Source organism: Vulpes lagopus, chromosome 9 (assembly GCF_018345385.1).
Source record: "Vulpes lagopus strain Blue_001 chromosome 9, ASM1834538v1, whole genome shotgun sequence".
Classification (NCBI taxonomy): Eukaryota; Metazoa; Chordata; class Mammalia; order Carnivora; family Canidae; genus Vulpes; species Vulpes lagopus.
Genome location: NC_054832.1, coordinates 61,385,388 through 61,408,377, shown reverse-complemented (window position 1 = coordinate 61,408,377; position 22,990 = coordinate 61,385,388). Strand labels below are relative to the sequence as shown.

The following is a 22,990-nucleotide window of genomic DNA, read 5'->3' as shown; positions in this document are numbered from 1 at the left end:
AAAAAGTAAAATAAAACAAAATACTGTGCACATATTCACTCAAAAAATATATACTTTACCTCTGACATTCTTTCCAAATCCCATAGAAGAAACTTTTTTTTCCACTTGTTCACTATTGTTTGATTTCTCCTTCATAACATCATCATCACTAACAACATCAGCAGAAAATTTTTTCTTTTTCTTTTTCTTGTGTCGAGGAGGAAGCTTTTTTGGAAAAGTAAACATTGGGAATATCACAAGAAACATTGCAATGGCACAAAGGAGGAATCCACTCCACCTAAAAAATTGGGAAATGTGAATAGCATTTATGGCTTTTGCATTATGAGTGAGAACAAATTAGCAAAGTAGATGTTCATGGTAATAAAATTCTCCAGGGAGAACTTTTCACCTTCATCAATTATAAAGCAGTAGGAAGTTGGACAAACTAAGAAAACATAGGACTTTTCCCTTTCTAGGTTATAAATGAGAAATCTACCCGATAGTCATACTAGTTTTATAATGAACATTATAATTAGTAATTGACTAGAATTTGTTAGTTCTGCTATAATGTGCATTTCATAAGTCAAAAAATATTAAAATAAGTCTATAACTCATAAATATAATAGAAAAATAATATAGACTCTATAGCATGTTTTGTGGGCCAAAACAGACATGTTTTTCTTAGAAGAAAACCATTCATACCTCATGTGAAAGGTATTTTAAATTACTAGTGGCATTCAAATATTTTTCTGCAAACACTTAAGAATATATTGACCCTCTTAGCTAACCCTTACAATACTTAACCATAAGGGCCACTGAAGACATTTATATTTGATCACTGTCTTCAAGAACTTACAACCTACTTGTAAGGGAACTACAAGTATAAGAAACAATCTCCAAGAAATGCAAGAATGTGTACAATTAAGTGTTAGATCATGTGGTATAGATTATGAATGCTATAAATAAATAATTCCATGAATCAGTCATTAATAGTCCACTGTGCTATTTTCAAAGATACTTAAAGGTATATCAAATAAAGAATCTTAAACAATTGCTGGGGGAGGAAGGCTTTATTTTGAGAAGATTGCTCAGAGCAGACAGACTTATATTAATTTCAATTATTCAATATATAACCAAGAACTCGGTGACTGATATAGATCAGGTACTCAAAAAATTTCCCGAATAAATAAACACAATAAGATAGGTTTAAATATTTTTCTTAGGGGCAGCCAGGTGGCTCAGCAGTTTAGTGCCGCCTTCAGCCCAGGGCATGATCCTGGAGTCCCGGGATCAAGTCCAAGGTCGGGCTCCCAGCATGGAGCCTGCTTCTCCCTCTGCCTGTGTCTCTGCCTCTCTCTCTCTCTCTCTCTCTCTCTCTCTCTCTCTCTCTCTCATCTCTCATGAATAAATAAAGAAAATCATAAATAAATAAATATATATATATATATAATATTTTTTTTTTCTTAAAAGTCTGCAGAGAACATAGCTATGATCATATCTGGCCCTTGTAGGGACCTGGCTGCTGATGAGGCCTTACTAGTAATCCGCACCTGCTTGTCTATCACCTTTGAATCTCTTTCCACAAGTTCTGCATTCAAGTCCTTTGAACCCCTTCAGTTCCCAAACCACAACAGGACAAATGGCATAATATATGGGACAGTTCTTGAGCTGAGGCTTCAGATAAATGTGTTTTTTTGTCTTATCTTCACCTCTTACTAGCCCTAAGGTCCTGGGGAAATTATTTCACTTTCCCAAACCAACCTTCTCATCTGAAAAGGGAATAGTACTAACTGCTTTTTGAAGTCATCAAAATTAATAAGACAATGTATATAATGGGCCTGAAAAAAAAAATGCCTGCCCACAAATCAATCAATTCACAGTAGCTAGTTTTGTTGTGATTTTTTGTTTTGTTTTGTTGATCTGTACTCAGCCCCTCCCCATACCTCCACTCAGAGCCATCAACTTAAAATTCAATGCAAACATTATTCACTTTAGTAGTCCAGAATAAGAATAAATAACAGAAGGAGGGGAAGAATTATAGCATATATATGTATATATATATATATATATATATATATATATATATATATATATATATGAAAATCATATAAATGTTTGGGGTTTTTTCAAAGCAGAGCAAACTGGTCCACATTCTTCAATGGTCTTCAGTACATTGACAAAATGCATGATACAATGACGAGGCCAGTGATGACCCCGAGATAAGCTAAGTAAGACAGAAACTGTGTGTCATATGTTAGGAAAAGACCCACCAGTAAAAACAACTGAAAAGCCAGGTCTCTAAGTCCTTTTTACAAACCATTCCTCAGAGACTATTCACAAAATGGGGCCAGTTAAGTATACTGACTAAGAGCTTCACTCTGGATTCAGTTTCTTATCCCAGCTTTCACTGCCTCTGAGGCTTTGGGCAAGTTATCCAAATCAGTGCGTCAATTTCCTCATCTGTAAAATGGGCATAATCTCAGTGACTAGATATAGTTGTTATATATAGAAGGCTTAAACATGACGCTCAAACAAAAATGTTTGTGAAGCTCTTAGTAGAATGCTTGATGCACAGTAGGCCCCCAATAAACATTAGCATTATTCATTTCCTTCCTTCACTCTTTCAGCATGTATCTGTTGAAAAAATCCACCATTACTGCTAGGCATTGGACTAAATAGCATTATATCAAATAACTCTGCCATTGGTCAAGGTAGAAGTCTGTTACAAACAGTGCTACTCAATAAATAAAATCCCATTTTTAATATTGGATCATTAAAATAAAAGTTCCTGAACACTGATTAAATTCAAAGGACTTAAAAAGAGCTAACACATACTAGGTCGCAAGAACTACTTAAAGCTCCACTTATATAGACTCATTATTCCTCACAACAACCCCATGAAGTAGAGACTGCAATCACTTCCATTTTGTGGATTTCTTTAAAACCAACAACTGATGCTGAGTGAAATAAGTCAATCGGAGGACAATCATCATATGATTTCACTCACATGTGGAATATAAGAAGTAGTGAAAAGGATCATAAGGGAAAGGAGGAGAACTGAGTGGGAAAAATCAGAGAGGGAGACAAACCATAAGAGACTCCTAACTCTGAGAAACAAACAAAGGGTTGTGGAAGGGGAGGTGGATGGGGGCGGGGGGGATGGGGTAACTGGGTGATGGGCACTGAGGAGGGCACTTGATGGGATGAGCACCGAGTGTTATACTATATGTTGGCAAATTGAATTTACATTTTAAAAAATGTAAAAAAAAAAACAACAACAACAATAACAACTGAGGCACAAAGATATTAAGCAACTTCCCCCAGGGTCACACAACTATTAGGTGGCAGACTGAGATTTAAATCCTGGAGAGTGGGGATCCCTGGGTGGCGCAGCGGTTTGGCGCCTGCCTTTGGCCCAGGGCGCGATCCTGGAGACCCGGGATCGAATCCCACGTCAGGCTCCCGGTGCATGGAGCCTGCTTCTCCCTCTGCCTGTGTCTCTGCCTGTCTCTCTCTCTCTCTCTGTGTGACTATCATAAATTTAAAAAAATAATAAATAAATAAATAAATAAATAAATAAATCCTGGAGAGTATGGCTTTGAGATCTGGACTCTTAATTACTCTGCTTTGCATCAATTGGACTGATGTCTAGAAAACTTTTAAAAGTTAGCATAAGGGATCCCTGGGTGGCGCAGCGGTTTGGCGCCTGCCTTTGGCCCGGGGCGCGATCCTGGAGACCCGGGATCGAATCCCACGTCGGGCTCCCGGTGCATGGAGCCTGCTTCTCCCTCTGCCTATGTCTCTGCTTCTCTCTCTCTCACTGTGTGCCTATCATAAAATAAATAAAATTAAAAAAAAAATTTAAAAAAAAAAATAAATAAATAAAAGTTAGCATAAAGTACTCGTAAACCTAAATCTCCTGTCTCATTCCTTCTCTCTGCCCCAAGTTGGTCCTCCTCCCTTTTCTCCCTCCCTCTAGATGTTCCCTTATTGCCATACTCTTTTCACGGATACCTATATAGAACACAGAGTATACACTGAATGTTCACAAACATATTTTAATGATCTACTTTTCTGAGAATTAAAAAAAAAAATCCTTGCTCTGATTTACTTCAGAACTGTAAAGTAAACAGTAGTTGAGTCCAAAAATTTCACTACTGGTGAAGGACTTAAAATTCCAGTGTTATTCCCCTAATGCTGACAAGGGAACTTCCTTTTGTACGATTTGAATTTTCCACCAGCTCAGGTTCATCTAGATCTTAGCACATCCATCTTCAAAGAGCACTGCTTATGAAAATAAGAAGTGTGATGTAACTTAATTAATATTTCTTAACCACTCTGAAAACAGACAGCGTTAAGCATTATTCCCACGTACTTCAGTTATGGGATTATCTTATAATGAAATGCAGAGATAACACAGTGCTCTAAGAAACTCTTTTGAAAGTAATTAGTTGACACTAATTTCGAATCCTGAACTATTCTGTTATAAAATGAACGTGTCTTATGAATGTATACCTATTACTAATGCACATTAAATGAATTCAGGAAGCCAACACTTTTTGGTTATTGCTTGCTATCACGACTAAATAACTTCTGTTCAAGTTGAGGGTTATGAAGAATTGAAACACAGTCCCAGCTAAGTGGATAAATAATCTAACATCCAAAGTTGGAGTTCTCATTCTAAGTCTTATTTAGCAAAACAATTAAGGGCTAGCAAGTGAGAGAAGAGCTAAATCTCTCCAGCACTATGTTGGAAAAACAATTAACGGGTGAAAAGATTCACCAAGAATGTGACAATGGAGGGCGGGGGGGGGCTGGAGATTTGGGCTGTCCGGGAAGGTTGACAAAGCAGAAACACAGATATAAGGAAGTGGGAAGAAAATATTTTTTAAAAGGCACAGAAAAGATAATGAAAGCTAGGACCCCAGGGCCCAGGAAAGCCCCAACACAGCCAACTTCTCCTCTATTCTGCTTTTTTTTTTAAGATTTTATTTATTTTTCATGAGAGACACAGAGAGGGAGAGAGAGGCAGAGACACAGGCAGAGGGAGAAGCAGGCTCCATGTAGGAAGCCGGATGTGGGACTCAATCCCAGGTCTCCAGGATCACGCCCTGATCTGAAGGCAGCTGCTTAACCACTGAACCACCCAGGTGTCCCTACACTCTGCTATTTATAGCAAAAAATGCTTCAACCCCCAAGAAGGTGGATTAAGCTGGTGCTCCCAAGCCCTCAGCATTAGTTTCCCATTGCTGCTATAACAAACTACTCTACACTGAGTGGCTTAAAACAACTTAAGCTATAGTTATCTTAAAGCTCTGGAGGTCAGAAGTCTCAAGTGGGTTGGCAAGGCTGAATTCTCTCTGACAGCTCTAGGGAAGAACCTATTTCCTTGGGTTTCCTAGCTTCTAGAGCCCCGAGAGCATTCCTTGGCTCACCATACCTTCCTCCATCTCCAAAGGATGTTGCTTTAACCTCTGCTGTAATCACTATATCTCTTTCTCTTACTCTGACCTTCTTGCCTCCCTCTTTCCCTGATAGGGACTCTTGTGATTATTTGGGGCCCATTCCCATCCAACATCAGGATAACCTCCCAATTTTAAGACCCTTAACAATCACATCTGCTAAGTATCTTTTGCCACATAAGCCAACACATTCACAGGTTCCAGAGATTTTAGGACATGGAAAGTTCTGGGGGATTACTGTTCTGCCTTCCACTCCCTTCTAGATGACTTTTAGCTGTTTTTCATATTCCCGTGGCAGAAAATTAACTACCCTTTAACTACAAGGGTACTACGACTTGAACTATCAATAACAATAAGTGGAATGAAAAATTTAGTAAACAATTCTTACCAGTTTCCAATGAAACGAGGATCATTCTGGTCAAGGTTAACAGGATTTCTGGGATCGACATAAAAACCAATAAGAAGTCCACCTAATAAATATCCCACTGCAGGACCAAGTGCTCCCATGACATACATGATGGCTGAGAAAACAGAAGGGGAAACGTGAAATACAGCAACATATTACTTAAATTTCAAGAGTGGTCTAATTTCAGTCATACCACACATATATATGTCTAAACCCAGGTAACAGCATCCAAAAACAAAGAACTTTAGAGATGTGTCTATATTTATTTTTGGGTTTCAAATCATGCCCTTTATTTAGCTGCTGTTATCCTTTTAGAACATGAGAATCATCTCTGGACAGCTTTTCAGTTGCTTCTTTTTTTTTTTTTTTTCTTTTTCTTTTTTTTTTTTTTTTTTAATATAAGTGCTCAGGCCCCACCCCAGACTGACTAAATTTAAATATCTGAAAGTGCTAGTTAATGAGAAGTCACTGGAAAACCCAGAGAAGATAAAAGTTGTCTCAAGAGTAAAAAATAAATAAATAAAAGATCATCTCAAGATAAGAAGAAAAAGAAAAAAAGTAAATGTCACTTGTCACAGCTGGAAGATTCCAGCAGAATGAAGGAACTTTTCAAATCACCATTTTGTAATCAAAGAAGAGCTCACAATGCATTTGGTTTACTGTTAATTGAAGAATCTTAAAGATCAATAAACCTCCTTAAATGGCATGAGGGAAAAGATCCAAACAACACCAACTCACAGCCTGAATTAGAAAATAATTTCTTAAAGCACATTCCACTAAAGGGATTGTGTCAGTTGATCAGAAAGGGTATCATTCTATCCAAAAAAATTTGGCCATCAAAATGGGCTTATAGCAAAAAAATAACAATAAATTCACTGCCATTCCTTTATACTGTTTTCACTGCTGTGATTCAAATAAAAAATAATAATCTTGACAATTTTTAAATTTTCATATAGGATACGATATTCCTTGAAAGTCACAGAAAAATCTAGCCACACTATAAAACCACTTTTTTTCCTGTTAAAAATTACTTATTTGGGGAGAAATCTATAAATACATTTAGGATACTTCTGTGTTCTCAGCATGATAAACTCAGGGGTCACATATTTCTCATTTCTGTTGCCATCATGTATTTAAACCACTGAATAAATAACAGTTTGCCATATCCTTTAAATAGCACTATATTTACCAAAAAACAAATTGAACTAATCAGAATAGCTTCACCTTACTTTATCTTCTGCACCTCAATAAACTTTGAATAAACTTGTACCTCCTGTTACTTATAACTACAGACAGTAATTTAACACCTGCTCTCACTTTTCACACTATTTCAAAGGAGAAAGCACAGTGTTTATCTATTTTACAGAATCATCTGCTTGTAACAATAAGACGTTAGGTGCTTCGGCTTCTCCATCTGTGTTTGGAAATGGAGAATGGAAGCACAGCCACAAGGAATCAGTATTCTTTTGGAAGCATGCTCTTAATAAAATTAAAATTAGAATTTTGATAGATATCTTGTTAACCTGTTTATAGCCTGAAACGGAACTCAAGAAGAAAAACTGCTTTTTCAGTCCCAGGTTTTCCAATATGCATATGAAGATAAAATTTATGTTTACACCTCCAGGCAAACCAGCACCATTTACAACTTAAAACTGTAATGAGGCCAAAATGTGACATGAATCATCTTCCCAAAATAGTTCTGGCATGAAAGAGACTGTCTTACAAACACAGACAGGGAAAAGGGTATTTCCACCATACTGTTTATGCCTGGGGCACTTGAGTGCAGCATCTCGGAATGCCAAGCAGCAGTGTGCAGGATGTGTGCTGGCAAGACCTCACAGTTATACAGTGAATGGCAAACCAATTAAATAACATTCACCAAAAAACCTTAACTACTTTATAAAATACAGAGAAAGCTTTATAAAATGCAGCTATGTAATCAGAAGAAAAAAGTTTGTAATATATGGCAAACACTTAGGCCCACTGAATCATTCTCATCAGTAAGTATACACAGATATCTATATAATTGTACTATATATTATACAATATATAATACAGTGTCACAACTATCCTACATATGCTATATCTATAAATCAGTAAGTATATAACACTAGAGATAGAGAATAACTGGTTGACATGGTCCCACTGAGTAAATAAACCATTCTGGCCACTGAGCTAACATTTATGAATTGATTAACTACTGGAACTTATTCAGAGCTTATTAGAGGGGCAAATTGTCAATGCAAATTCATATCACTCATTCTCCCAGTCCAAAACTCCCCATCCCCCAGCTGCCTAAAAAAAGTCTAAACTGTTCTATCTGGAGTTCAAGTATAGGACAAGTTGGCCTCCCGTGGCCATTTCCATCTTTAAACCTACTGCCTGCACTCAGGGCTCCATGCAGACTGACTCTCAGAACAGACCTGGGCAAAGCCACTTGTCTTGCCTCAAGGACCCACAGTGCCCCCAGGCCTTCCTGTCTGTCTGAATCTTGCCCTTTCTTCAAGGCCCAACCAAGTCCATCACTGTTCATCCTCCCTTAAGTGGTTTTTCTAACTCCTCAGAATCTCAGTAGATGACATATTGTCCATTCCAGTGGAAGACATATTACATATCCAGTGCTTTATGCCTATCAGTAAAAGATTTTAAACATTTGCCCACAGTGTACTTTTCTGCATAATGTGTATTTACCACCAGCCTCGTTCTCATGGTTTGCACCTAATTTATCAGTAAACCCGGCTGGTTCTACCATCAAATCACATCCAATAAGCAGCTCCTTCTCCATGCCTCTAGCTTGGCCCAAGCCACTAATGTCGCTCATCTGAAAAATTGCTCCAGGCCTTCCAGCTGGTATCCCTGCTTCTGGCCTTCCTTCCCTACAATGAACTTTCAACACAGCAGCCCTAACAACCCTCCAGAAACATGAGCTAGGTCATGTCACTTCTTTGCTCACACCCTCCCAAGTGGCTTCCCACCTCACCTGCAATAAAAGCCCAAATCCTTTCGTGTGGTTATAAAGACCTACCCACACATTGGCACCACTCCCTATTATCTCTCTGCTCCAGTCAAATTGACCTTCTTACTCTTTTTCAGCCTTTCAGGCACATTCCCATGTGGGGGTGTTAGTGCTTGCTCTGCGTGTGGGGGAGGATAGGGTGTAAGGCTCTTCCCCCAGGTAGCCACATGGTACATTCCCTTACTTACTCCCTCCAGATAGGTATTCAAACAGTGCCTTCTCACTGTGGCCTTGCTTGGTTGTCCATTCTATCTAAAAATTTAAAACTTTTTCCTCATTCTTCCCACTCTTCCCCTGCTTTCTTTTGCTCCTGAGCATATGTTGCCACCCAACACACTCCTTTGTTCATCTTGGTTATCAGCTGTCCTCCTCAACTAGAGTATAAGCTCCAGGAAGGCAGGGAGGGATCTTGCCAGTGGTGTTCACTGACAAAGCAATGTAGCAAGCACTCAACCCATTTTGTTCCCATTGCTCATTACCTTCATCACTCCCAGTCTGTAAATGTCCTGTCATTATTAACAACAGTAGATGTCAGTGATAAAAGTTGTTTTCAGTGTATATCACCTCTTGAGATATTAGCTAATCGCTATCAAGTGGACAGTTTCATGTTTTATGACTGTGTCTCATCAGATCTGAGTACACGGTCATTGGTTTTCTCTCATGATGGGAAGCTTATACTGGGAGTACAGGCTATCCATCGAACTAGCAATAGAAATAGATCTAGAAGTTCCAAGTTTCAAGAGTGGTCTAATTTCAGTCATACCACATATGTCACAGTTAAACCCGGTTAACAGCATCCAAAAGCAAGGAACTTTATAGATTGTATATGTATTTATATTTGGGTTTCAAATCATGTCCTTTATTTAGCTGCTGGCTGTTGTCCTTTAGAACATCAGATTCATCTGGAGAATCTTCCTCCTGCACCCCAGTGGACTGTCCTACATTCCCCCTGGATTGTACACATTTCAGCTTCATTTCCCTTTGAGAGAACTGTGGACGATTCCATTCATTTGAAATTAAGTATGCCTTGCTCTTCATTTTTATTTCTTTCCTCAAATGTTTATATCTTATCTTTTGAAGTAACTCTTTCTCCTTGACAGCAGGAGACAGTACTATGCAGTGGTTAAATCACAGACTACAAACTCCTGGGTTCGAATCCCTGCTTCCATTATGCATATAAAGTGCTAAGGATATAACAAACATGAAGAAATATTAAGTTGTATTTTTATATGTTGAATGATCACCTATTCATTCTCTAACAAGTAATTAAATATTAATTAAATTAACATTAATTAATATAATAATAAATTAACAAGTAATTAATTAAATATTAATTTTATATAAGCCAAATGCATACACTATTTAACAGAAGACATACTTATCTTTATATTACCTTAATAAATTCTGGAATCCTAATTCTGATCCAGGAGTTAGTTTTGACAATGGCCTGGGCAGATGGAAGTGGGAAAAGAGAATATCCAGACCTTTTTTTCCCACACAAAGGCCAGTATAGAGTTATCTTCCTGAAGCTGAGAATATGCCTATGGCTATTATTCTTTCTAAATAACTTTTAGGGTTTTTTCTAATGATTATAAAATATAATACGAACACACAAAAAATTTTTTAAATCACCAACAATCCCTACCATCCAGATAATGATGGTAATAATAGTAATAAATATTTCTACTATTCGTATACTGTATAATTGTTTTAAGTAGCTAGAATTATGCAGTACTTATTGCTCTATAATGTGCTTTTTCATATAAAACCTCAAACATTCTTATGTCAATAAATTCTACTGGAACATTTGTTATGGTTCAAGGATGTGTCATCATGTGGCTCTGACATACTTCCTTTAATAATCCTTAGCTGCTTCCTATCACCAATTTCTGATTGGGGCTATTACTCTGAAGATTATATCAACCTTGTGTTATTACACATGCTGCACAGAACTAGACTCCAATCTTAGGATTACAATCCCCCACCCCAAACCAATCTCAGCTGGGTGAGCTTTTGTAGAGCTAAGAAGCCACTATTAAGTGAAAGGGGCTTTGGGGATCCCTGGGTGGCACAGCGGTTTGGCGCCTGCCTTTGGCCCAGGGCGCGATCCTGGAGACCCGGGATCGAGTCCCACGTCGGGCTCCCGGTGTATGGAGCCTGCTTCTCCCTCTGCCTGTGTCTCTGCCTCTCTCTCTCTCTCTCTCTCTCTCTCTGTGACTATCATAAAAAAAAAAAAAAAAAAAGAATCAGTTACACTACGGCATTTGATACTTCTGTGTTCAACAAGTGTTAACAGAGTTAATTTATAAAAAATAAAAAATAAAAAAAAAATAAAAAAAAAAAGAAAGGGGCTTTGGAGTACCTGGGTGGCTCAGTCGATATAGTGTCTGCCTTCAGCTGAGGTCATGTTCCCAGAATCCTGGGATCAAGCCCTGTTGTCAAGACACTGCTAAGCAGGGAGTCTGCTTCTTACCCTCTGTCCCTCCCCACCCCAGTATGCATGCTCTCTCTCAAATAAATAAATAAAATATTTTTAAAAGTAAAAAATAAGTAAATGAAGGAGGCCTAATGGCTCCTTCAACAGGATGGGGCCAGCTCTTGGCCCTCACCATGGACATCATGGCTAATTTGACAAAGAAACAACTTTTGAGAAAGGCTGACCCAACAACAACTTATAACTGTCTCCTCTCCTGCCTCCATCCTGTGACTCCTTCACTTACCTTTCCCCAAGTTGTTTTACCTTTAGACCTTCCATTTTCATTTTCTTTTTAAATAATTTTTCACCCTATTTTGTGATCATTTATTCTTCTTTACATTAAAGCACATTAACTTTTTTTTAAGATTTTAATTTTATTTATTTATGAGAGACACAGAGAGAGAGGCAGAGACATAGGCAGAGGGAGATGCAGGCTCCCTGCAGGGAGCCTGATGGGGGACTCAATCCCAGGACCCCAGGATCACAACCTGAGCCAAAGGCAGACACTCAACCACTGAGCCACCCAAGCATCCCTAAAGCACATTAACTCCTCTTTTTAATCCCGTTTACCTTTACAGTTTTCATTTTTCTCCTCCTGTAGATTTATCCTTTATTCTAATTTAATACCACTTTTTTTACTTTCACTCATAAAATATTTTAGCTGCTGCTCTCTTACTTTTTTGGAATGTGTTTTGTCTTTTTTAAAACACTTTTCAGAAAAATTTCAATCTAAAATTAACTATCAAGTTTTCCTTTCAAATTATTTGCTGCTTCTATTTCTCATATCTTAAGTAAGTTTGCTTACGTTTTTAGCCCTATTTATAGTAGGCTAAGTTATTTTTTTAAGATTTTATTTATTTATTAGAGAGAGAGAGCACGCACAGGCAGGTGGAGGGGCAGAGGAAGTGGGAGAAGCAGCTTCCCCGCTGAGCAGGGAGCCTGATACAGTCCTTGATCCCAGGACACCTGGGATCATGACCTGAGCTGAATGCAGACGCTTAACTGACTGAGACACTCAAGTGACTCTAGGCAAATTTTTTATTTTTATAAACTCTCTTGGCTTTAAATTTTGAATCTTTGTTATATTCCTGAATTTTATGTTATTTTTCACATTCAGCGCTTTCTCTCTCCTTTTGTATCTTCTGGCAATAACTTCCTTTAACAATCTTTGTTTATCTTAGTCTTCTCTTATATTATGCTTGTTTTGTGATCAGTTTTGGTGATAGCTCATTACAGCTGGCCTCATAGCTCATCCAGGCCCATCTCCCCCACTGTCTCTGTAGTTCTGCTCAGCTGCCCTGCATGGCTTTTTCCAGCCAGTTAAGGATGGTAGTTTGAAAGATTCAGGGTTAATTCTCCCCTGGGCTCAAGGCTAATTTTCACATAGTATGTCTGATTAGCTGGACCCCATGACTGCTGTCTCACATGATCCAATAATGACAAAATGTGAGTTCTAAGTCTCAGATCTCTGATGAATAAGCACTGACTCTAAAACAAGGCAGGCTCATAGACTAAATCACATACACCATAGTGCTCTTCCTCATCCAGTTCCAACCTGGCCCGGGGAGGGTCCTATGGGTTGACCTTCCCAATGGCTACTTGAGAGAAGAGGCTAATAGCATCCTGTAAAGCTTGCCTGCACCTATTTTGTCCCTTCTTGAAGCTGACACCTCCATTTCTGGCAGAGTTAAAAGACACTCCTCCTTCCTGATCACAAAAACCCAACTTGACTACATTGGTATTATCTCAAATAGGGTTGTTCTGTGGGGTCAGAAGCAACTAGGGGAACAGCTCTCTGAACTCTACAGAGTCCACGTTCAGTAACTTAACCTACTCCTGAATCACAAGAAATTATTCCAGAACTCCTAATAGTGACCAGCCAGCCACAAGTCTTGCTGGACTTTAGAAACCAGGGGTCCAATCAAAATCAGCAAAGATCCTAGTATCACAGATCACTAGTCACCTCCTTCCAAGCCTCAATCCCAAATAGTGAATAGGGCTCCACATTGCCAGATCAGAAGTCACTTACTCATCCATGTGCTCTGTGATGCCTGGCCCTGGGACAAGGAGGTAGCATTGCAAAGATCATTAAGATGGGCACAGTCATCCAGAAGAACAGGTAAAACCAACTATGATTCAAGACCCAGTGAATAAGTGCAACAAGCACCAGAAATATGCCATGGACCATGGGAGAGGAATGATTCATAGCAACTAGCTGAGGAGGGAGGACCAGAGAAGCCTTCACGGAAAAGATGACGTTTGACATAAGCCTGCAAAAATGAGGGGAAAAGGACACTAGAGGCTGAGGAACCCATATGGGCAAAAGTGTGCAAGTTTGGAAGTGCATGGCCTGTTTAGGGAATTACAAGTGATCTTGACCTAGTGGTGCAACTACCTCAAAGAAGAGTGACCACCATCAACTCAAAATAGTCCCACCCAGGGGTCTAGGTACCCAGCTTTGTGCAGGCTGCCAAGTTGCTCTCCTCTCCACTGCTGAGACAGTGGGGATGGATGACAGCATTGCAACAGCTTCCCCTACCATTCAGTGGTATTTAGAAATGCTCTTGCTGTTGTTGTCCACATGGTAGTAGAGAAACAAGTCACTTCCACTGTGTGATTGAGGAAAGGCCATGACATTGAGAATGGGAAGTCAGAGCACTAGTCCTTAGGCTCAACTCTGAGCACTTGATTGCCTCCCCCACTCTCCCTTCCTTCCTCTCTCCTTCTGTATCAACTACTGGAATGTAATCAGAAGTCCCAGCCACCATTACTGCCAAAGTCCTCTCCTTCCACCTCATTCCTGCTGTCCCTAGCTCTTGGGAGAACAAAAAACTCTCCTTCTCATTCATTCTCTTCATTTATGGGCAGATTCAACTGGGTGGACATCTTTTCTATCTGTTCAGTCTCTATGATCCTTTCTCTTGGCAAAAGCAATTCCATTTTCCTTTAGGAACGATCCACCTTTCATTGCACAGCCTCAATGGCCTGCCATTCATGGGGCCCTGTCCTCCATTATTCATTGGTAGACAGGTAACCAACCCAGGCCAATCAGATGCTGTTCTCCCACATACTATGTGGCTCACCCCCTTACCTCTTCAGATCTATACTCAAATATCATTCCTCAGAGAAGCTGTAGCTTACCACGTATCTAAACATGACACCCCTCACCTCTCCCACCCCATCACTCTTCATCACCTGGCTCTGGCTGGGGTTTTCATTATGGTAAGTACCACCATGTGGCAATACATTTGTTTGTTTATTCTCTGTCTCTCCCACTGGAATATCAGGTCCATGAGAACAAGGACCTTTTTTTTTTTTCCACTGACGCTTTATCAGTGCCTGAACAGTGCTGACCATAAGCACTAATGAATATTGTTGAACAAAGAAGGGTTGAAGACATGGACTTTCAATCTTGAGTGAAGTTACAAAAGCAATCGAAGTGGATTCATCCTTGCAACATGGCCGTAAAGAATCATCCATCGGTTCCTGTTTCCTAGACCCCTGGGGTTGCACTGCCCTTGTGAGCCATCCCTACCTTCCTTCCTCATAACATCCTTGGTTTGACAGAGCTGACTCCTGTGGTTTACAACCTGACCCTTGCTTCTGCCAGGCTCTCCAAGGTTAACCACCCTCCCGAGCTGGGTTTTCCCAGTTCTCAGAGCCTCACTGCAATTGGCTTGCATTTCCTGTGCCCTCATTTGAACTTGGTGTCTAATTAATCAGCCTCTGTTCCACATTGCTCCCCACTTCCCACTTTTCACCACTTGCTGTCCACCACTTCCCCTACATTCCCTCTGGCGCAGGACCCACTTTCTCAGCTGCCATACATGCCAGTAAATGCTGCCGAGAATTGATGATGACAGAGGTTTGGGTTACAAGCGTAATTTAGGCTCTGTCCCAGGACCTGGGATTCACCCAGGATGGTCCCACAGAGAAACATATTGCACGCATGCCTATTAAACCCAGTCTAGGACATAGTGATAGAAGGTCACCCTTTTGAATATGTTTGGTGGCACAGCTGCTACAGATAAGAAGAGGACTTGAAAAGAAATCCACACTTCACCATGATATCACAGCAATGACACCAACTCACATTCAACTTGCACAATGTCTTGAAAATTAGCCAAAGTACTTCACAGCACCAGTGCACCATATTTAAAGAAAATATTCCCTTGCTCGTTCCTTCCACTCACAAGCACAGGCAGATAAGAGACCTCTGATCTCTGTTATTTGGAACAGCATTTTCTTTTTCTTTTAAGTGATTCAGTTATTTTGACACAGGCCTGACAGTAAAAAAAAAACAGCTGCCACAGCAGTCAGGGAATAGTCTATCACTTTGCTAAAACATCCAGAGAGCATCTTAGGTCACAAATGACAAGGGGAAAGAGCTTAGGTAGATTCAGAGTGGTTTTTCCTCACTACCATAGCAAGCAATAGTTGGTTTAAATTCACTATCTTCCTTTAGAAATATCTTCAAATTAGTTCATTTCTAAAAGAAAACACACAAGTACATATAGAAGCAGCCATTTACATTTAATTAATACTTGGGGTATGGAGGGGCAGTTAATGTGCTATAGCTTTAAAACATCAAACTGGCCACCTGTGAGTGACCACTATCTAGAAACTCAATCTAGTCCTTAAGAAGGACCCCCAAAACAGCTGCCATGAAAGCATTAAAAAAAAAAAACCAAAACACCAAAAAAGTGAATTTTTAAGTTATATTTTGGGCCAAAAAAGACAAAAGTTAGGAATGGATTTCCTTAGAACACAAACAGAAAATGTATAACAGGATAATCAAAATATTAATGAACTCATGAGAAACTAATTGGCTAGTTATCAAAGAAACAGAAAGTACAAACAATGAAATACCATTCTACTAAAATAAACTAGCAAAGACTAAATTGTGAGAGTACTCAGTACAGATATACATCAGTGAACTCGTTATTTTCATCCATTACTGGTACAAAGTTACAACCGGTATAAGCTTTTTTTTTTTTTTTTTTTTTTTTTTTTTAATGAGAATGACGACAAACTCTTTTTATTTATTTATTTATTTATTTTTTAATTAATTAATTTATTTATTTATTTATGATAGTCACAGAGAGAGAAAGAGAGAGAGAGAGAGAGGCAGAGACATAGGCAGAGGGAGAAGCAGGCTCCATGCACCGGGAGCCCGACGTGGGATTCGATCCTGGGTCTCCAGGATCTCGCCCTGGGCCAAAGGCAGGCGCTAAACCGCTGCGCCACCCAGGGATCCCGGGTATAAGCTTTTTGATAGCAATTCACCATATACATCATGATGACATTTGTCACTGCATTTTGTATATAGAAAAACAGAAATAACATTAACGATACTAACTAATTGGGGCACCTGGGTGCTCAGTTGGTTAAGCCTCTGACTCTTGATTTCAGCTCAGGTCATGATCTCAGGGTCATGAAATCGAGCCCCGAGTCAGGCTCTGTGCTAAACATGGAGACTGCTTAAGATTCTCTCTCACTCTCTCCCTTTGCCCCTCCCCACTTTCCTCTCTAAAAAAATAAAAATAGTAACTAACTAAATTTTGATTAAAATGCAACTATTAAGTTTAACGTTTACAAAGAGTTTTTATACCTTGAGGAAATATTTATTTTTAAAATTTAAGTGAAAATGAAGAATACAAAGTTCTGTTGACAGTGTGATCATGTCAAAAAACATACACTTTAAAAAAAGATTGTTGGGCATCTGGGTAGCTTAGTCAGTTGGGTGTCTGCCTTCAGCTCAGGTCATGGTCCCAGAGTCCTGGGATTGAGTACCAAGTCGAGCTCCCTGCTCAGCAGGGAGCCTGCTTCTCCCTCTAACCCTTCCCAGCTGCTTGTGATCTCCCTCTCTCTCTCTCTCTCTCTGATGTTCTCTATCAAATAAATAAATTCTTTCTTATAAATAAACATATAAAAACTTAAAAAGGATTGTCTATAGAAAAGCTACTAGAACCAATAAGTAGATTTAATAAACAAAGTTGCATGATACAAGTAGATTTAATAAACAAAGTTGCATGATACAAGATCAATATTTTAACAATTATATTTCTATATGCAAGTAACAGAAATATTTACAATAGAATCATAAAATATAAAACTTAGGAATAAATCTGAAAAAATATAGGAAATACCTATACACTTAAAATTACAAAACACTGCTAAAAGAAACTAAAGATGATCTAAATTAACAGAGAGATATGCCTTTTTTGTGGGTCAGAAGGTTCAGTATTGCTATCAATCCTCTCAAAATGGATTGATAAATTCATTCCAATTCTAATCGAAATCCCAGAGACTTTTTTTGTAGAATTGACAAACTGATTCTACAAGTCAAAGAACATATGGGAAAGCAAAGGACACAGATAAGCCAAACAATTTTGAAAAAGAGCAAAGTTAGAATACTAAAACTATCTGATTTCAAGACTTACAAAGATACTGTAATCAAGACAGTGTAGTACCAGCTTTAAGATAAACAAGTAGAAAAAAAACAGACAAGTAGAACAGTGAAATAAAAAAGGAAGTCTAAAAATTAGTTAATTAATTAAAATAAAAAGTGAAATCCAGAAACAAACCCACACAGGTATAAGGACAAGTGACTAGTGACAAATGTATAAAGATAATTCAATGCAAAAAGTAGCCTTTTCAACAAAGTGCTGAAATCCATTATATTTCTAACTCAAAATGAATCACAGACCTAAATGTAAAACCTAAAACTATAGAACTTCTATGAGAAAACAACTGAGGCAAATATTTTTCAACAGATATGCTACCAAAGAAGATATATGAGTAGCCAGCCAATAAGCACATGAAAGATGGTTAGTATCATGAGTCATTAGGGAAGTACACATTAAAACCACAATGAGATATCACTAAAACTCCTATTCAAATGGTTAAAATTAAAAACACAAATTATACCAGGTATTGGCAAGGTTGTGAAGCAACTAGAACTCCCTTACACTGCCAATGTGGAATGAAATATGTTACAATCACTTTGGAAAACAGTTTGATAGTGTCTGAAGGAGTTAAACATATACCTAGCATACAAGTTAACCATTTCACTTCTAGGTACTTTCACAAGAGAAATGAAAGTAAATGTCCATACAAAGGGTTATGTACAATTATCCTAGCAGCTTTATTTGTAGCAGCAAAAACTGGAAACAACCGAAATGCCCATCAAGAAAAGAATGAAAAAAAAAAAGAGAGAGAGAGGTGAATGGATAAACAGTTGTGGCATATGTATACAATGGAATACTGTTTAGCATTACAAAGGAATGACTATTGATACAGGCTAAAACATGGATAAATCTCAAAACAATCCTGCTAAGTAAGAGAAAGCATACATTAAAGAGTATATAGTATGTGGCTCAATTTATAAACTTCTAAAAATATGCAAACTAATCTAAAGTAATAAAAAAAGCAGTCTGTGGTGACCTGGGAGTGGAAGGGGATGAGGCAGAAAGAAAGGAAAACATTCATAGTCTCAATTGTGACAATAATTTCCTGGGGGGGGGGGGGGGTGTCAAACCATATCAAATCATATGTTTTAATTATGTGCAGTTTGTTTTATGTCAATTTTACTTTAAGATGAAAAAGGATAACTGTTCTAAAAGTGGGTTCTGATGATGGTTGCATAATTCTGTAAAATAAAATCATTGAATTATACACTTCCAGGCGGTGAATTTTATGGTATATAAATTATGCATCGAAGAGCCATAAAAAAGACTGGAATGGAACATATCCTGTATTGAAAGCTGTTAGCTTGAGGTAGTGAAATTACAGTGGGTTTTTTGGTGTTTTCCTTATAACTTTCCATATCTGCAGGTTTTTCAAACTTAAAATTTAGTGAGAAAAAAAAACTTTTGTACATATCTTCTGGAATTAGTATTTTTATCTCTTTCAGCTACTAATATTCAGCCATCAAATATATTATTTTATGCCAATTTATGATCAATATGTTTTTTTAAAACTTGAAGGAAGTCTTTATAGGTTAATGGGCTTGTTTTATTTGTTCTTATATCTTTAATACCTCCTCCAGAGGCAGAAAACACATAGTGAACTCTCAGCTAACCTCCAGGGAGTGAGTACAGCATCTATAAAGCAATACTCCAATTTTTCTTAAGATTGATCTGTTCAATACTTTGTGATGATTCTTCTCAGCCTAAATTTAAATTAGAGGTTGACAAATGACTTGCCAAACTTGGTAAAAATTTATTGGAACATAGCAACATGCATTTTTTGATATATTTGTGTGACTATTTTCATTACAGCAGCAGAGTTGAGTAGTTCCTATAAAGACAGTATGGTCCTCAGACTAAAATATTTACCAGAGCAAGTCCTTTATAGAAGAACAAATTTGCCAACCCTTGTTTTGAATAATGACATTTAGTGCATATTTACTGTTTCAAGTATCATCCAAATGTTTGCGCACATTATTTCTTTTAATTTTCATCTCTTATAGTAGTTATAATTATCTAAGCTATGGCTATAAGTCACAGAGGTATGGGTGCATTTTTGTTTAAATGAATATCTGGTAAAGCCACTCTTTTATAAATGTTTTATTTCTAACAACTTACATAGATCGAAAAAAATTTTTAAAGATTTTATTTATTCATGAGAGACACACACACACACACACACACACAAACACACACACACACACACACAGAGGTAGAGACACAGGCAGAGGGAGAAGCAGGCTCCACACAGGGAGCCTGACGTGGGACTTGATCCCGGGTCTCCAGGATCATGCCCTGGGCTGAAGGCGGCGCTAAACCGCTGAGCCATCAGGAACAAGACAGGGATGTCCACTCTCACCACTGCTGTTCAACATAGTTCTGGAAGTCCTCGCCTCAGCAATCAGACAACAAAAAGACATTAAAGGCATTCAAATTGGCAAAGAAGAAGTCAAACTCTCCCTCTTCGCCGATGACATGATACTCTACATAGAAAACCCAAAAGCCTCCACCCCAAGATTGCTAGAACTCATACAGCAATTTGGTAGTGTGGCAGGATACAAAATCAATGCCCAGAAATCAATGGCATTTCTATACACTAACAATGAGACTGAAGAAAGAGAAATTAAGGAGTCAATCCCATTTACAATTGCACCCAAAAGCATAAGATACCTAGGAATAAACCTAACCAAAGAGGTAAAAGATCTATATCCTAAAAACTATAGAACACTTCTGAAAGAAATTGAGGAAGACACAAAGAGATGGAAAAATATTCCATGCTCATGGATTGGCAGAATTAATATTGTAAAAATGTCAATGTTACCCAGGGCAATTTATACGTTTAATGCAATCCCTATCAAAATACCATGGACTTTCTTCAGAGAGTTAGAACAAATTATTTTAAGATTTGTGTGGAATCAGAAAAGACCCCGAATAGCCAAGGGAATTTTAAAAAAGAAAACCATAGCTGGGGGCATCACAATGCCAGATTTCAGGTTGTACTACAAAGCTGTGGTCATCAAGACAGTGTGGTACTGGCACAAAAACAGACACATAGATCAATGGAACAGAATAGAGAACCCAGAAGTGGACCCTGAAATGTACGGTCATCTAATATTCGATAAAGGAGGAAAGACTCTCCATTGGAAGAAAGACAGTCTCTTCAATAAATGGTGCTGGGAAAATTGGACATCCACATGCAGAAGAATGAAACTGGACCACTCTCTTTCACCATACACAAAGATAAACTCAAAATGGATGAGAGATCTAAATGTGAGACAAGAGTCCATCAAAATCATAGAAGAGAACACAGGCAACACCCTCTTTGAACTCGGCCACAGTAACTTCTTGCAAGATACACCCACAAAGGCAAAAGAAACAAAAGCAAAAATGAACTATTGGGACTTCATCAAGATAAGAAGCTTTTGCACAGCAAAGGATACAGTCAACAAAACTAAAAGACAACCTACAGAATGGGAGAAGATATTTGCAAATGACATATCAGATAAAGGGCTAGTTTCCAAGATCTATAAAGAACTTATTAAACTCAACACCAAAGAAACAAACAATCCAATCATGAAATGGGCAAAAGACATGAGGAGAAATCTCACAGAGGAAGACATGGACATGGCCAACATGCACATGAGAAAATGCTCCGCATCACTTGCCATCAGGGAAATACAAATCAAAACCACAATGAGATCCCACCTCACACCAGTGAGAATGGGGAAAATTAACAAGGCAGGAAACAACAAATGTTGGAGAGGATGAGGAGAAAAGGGAACCCTCTTACACTGTTGGTGGGAATGTGAACTGGTGCAGCCACTCTGGAAAACTGTGTGGAGGTTCCTCAAAGAGTTAAAAATAGACCTGCCCTACGACCCAGCAATTGCACTGTTGGGGATTTACCCCAAAGATTCAGATGCAATGAAACGTCGGGACACCTGCACCCCGATGTTTCTATCAGCAATGTCCACAATAGCCAAACTGTGGAAGGAGCCTCGGTGTCCATCGAAAGATGAATGGATAAAGAAGATGTGGTTTATGTATACAATGGAATATTACTCAGCAATTAGAAACGACAAATACCCACCATTTGCTTCAACGTGGATGGAACTGGAGGGTATTATGCTGAGTGAAATAAGTCAATCGGAGAAGGACAAACAGTGTATGTTCTCATTCATTTGGGGAATATGAATAATAGTGAAAGGGAATATAAAGGAAGGGAAAAGAAATGTTGGGAAATATCAGGAAGGGAGACAGAACATAAAGACTCCTAACTCGGGGAAACGAACTAGGGGTGGTGGAAGGGGAGGAGGGCGGGTGTTGGAGGGGAATGGGTGACGGGCACTGAGGTGGACACTTGACGGGATGAGCACTGGGTGTTTTTCTGTATGTTGGTAAATTGAACACCAATAAAAATTAATTTAAAAAAAAATAAAATAAAAAAATAAACCGCTGAGCCACCCAGGCTGCCCAGATCGAAATTTTTTAATATAAAAGGGAAAAACATTTGTATAAAAGAATTCATTTGTAAAGTCAATTTTTCCAGAGTTGGCAATTTCTCAAAGATTCTATTTATGAGAGTATATACTCCCCAAGTAATATTTTAGTTGAACTATAATCCACTGGGAAGTAAAATGATATCATAACTATTGTTATTGATAATCTTCCATAAACTACACTAGGTACTTTATAACTTTCGTAAGTATTGTTTGCTATTCAACACTAACAGCTTTCTGGGAAAAAAATACTGTCATTTCCAATTTACAGATGAGAAAGCAGAGTCCCTGAGAAGTTAAGGATTATCAGCAATTAGTAAGTGGCAGAGCCAAAACTAGAACTTGGCTCTATCTGAAACCAAAGCCCATCCTTTTTTCCATTTATGGACATATATCTCTAAAATACAAAAAGAAAAAGCAATAGAGGTTTAATTGTAAGAAGTATATAGGTCTCTACTACTGAAGAAATTAATCCCTTAAGAGCTGAAAATCTCAAAATATTTTTAGAGTTGTAGTAGCAGCAGTCTTAAGAGCATTCTAAATGAAAGAGAAGTTAACTATTTAGATTTCCATCTCTAGTCTCGTCACTAATTGGCTGCCATAAGGATGGCAGAGAAATGTGCATCATATGAAAAACACATTCCAAATATGTTGTATGACATTTACTTCAATAATTACAGTG

The 22,990-nt window shown here is 38.3% G+C and overlaps 1 protein-coding gene across 3 annotated transcripts in view; it reads right to left on the bottom strand.

Moving 5' to 3' along the window:
- SLCO5A1 (solute carrier organic anion transporter family member 5A1) overlaps nt 1-22,990 on the bottom strand; it is a 142,013-nt gene that overhangs the window by 80,917 nt on the left and 38,106 nt on the right. For all 3 annotated transcript variants that reach the window (XM_041769625.1, XM_041769624.1, XM_041769626.1), the window contains 2 exons: nt 5,830-5,962; nt 60-277 (listed from right to left, as the gene is read on the bottom strand). In XM_041769625.1, the coding sequence (XP_041625559.1) occupies nt 60-277; nt 5,830-5,962 (351 nt within the window). The remainder of the gene's footprint in view (nt 1-59; nt 278-5,829; nt 5,963-22,990) is intronic.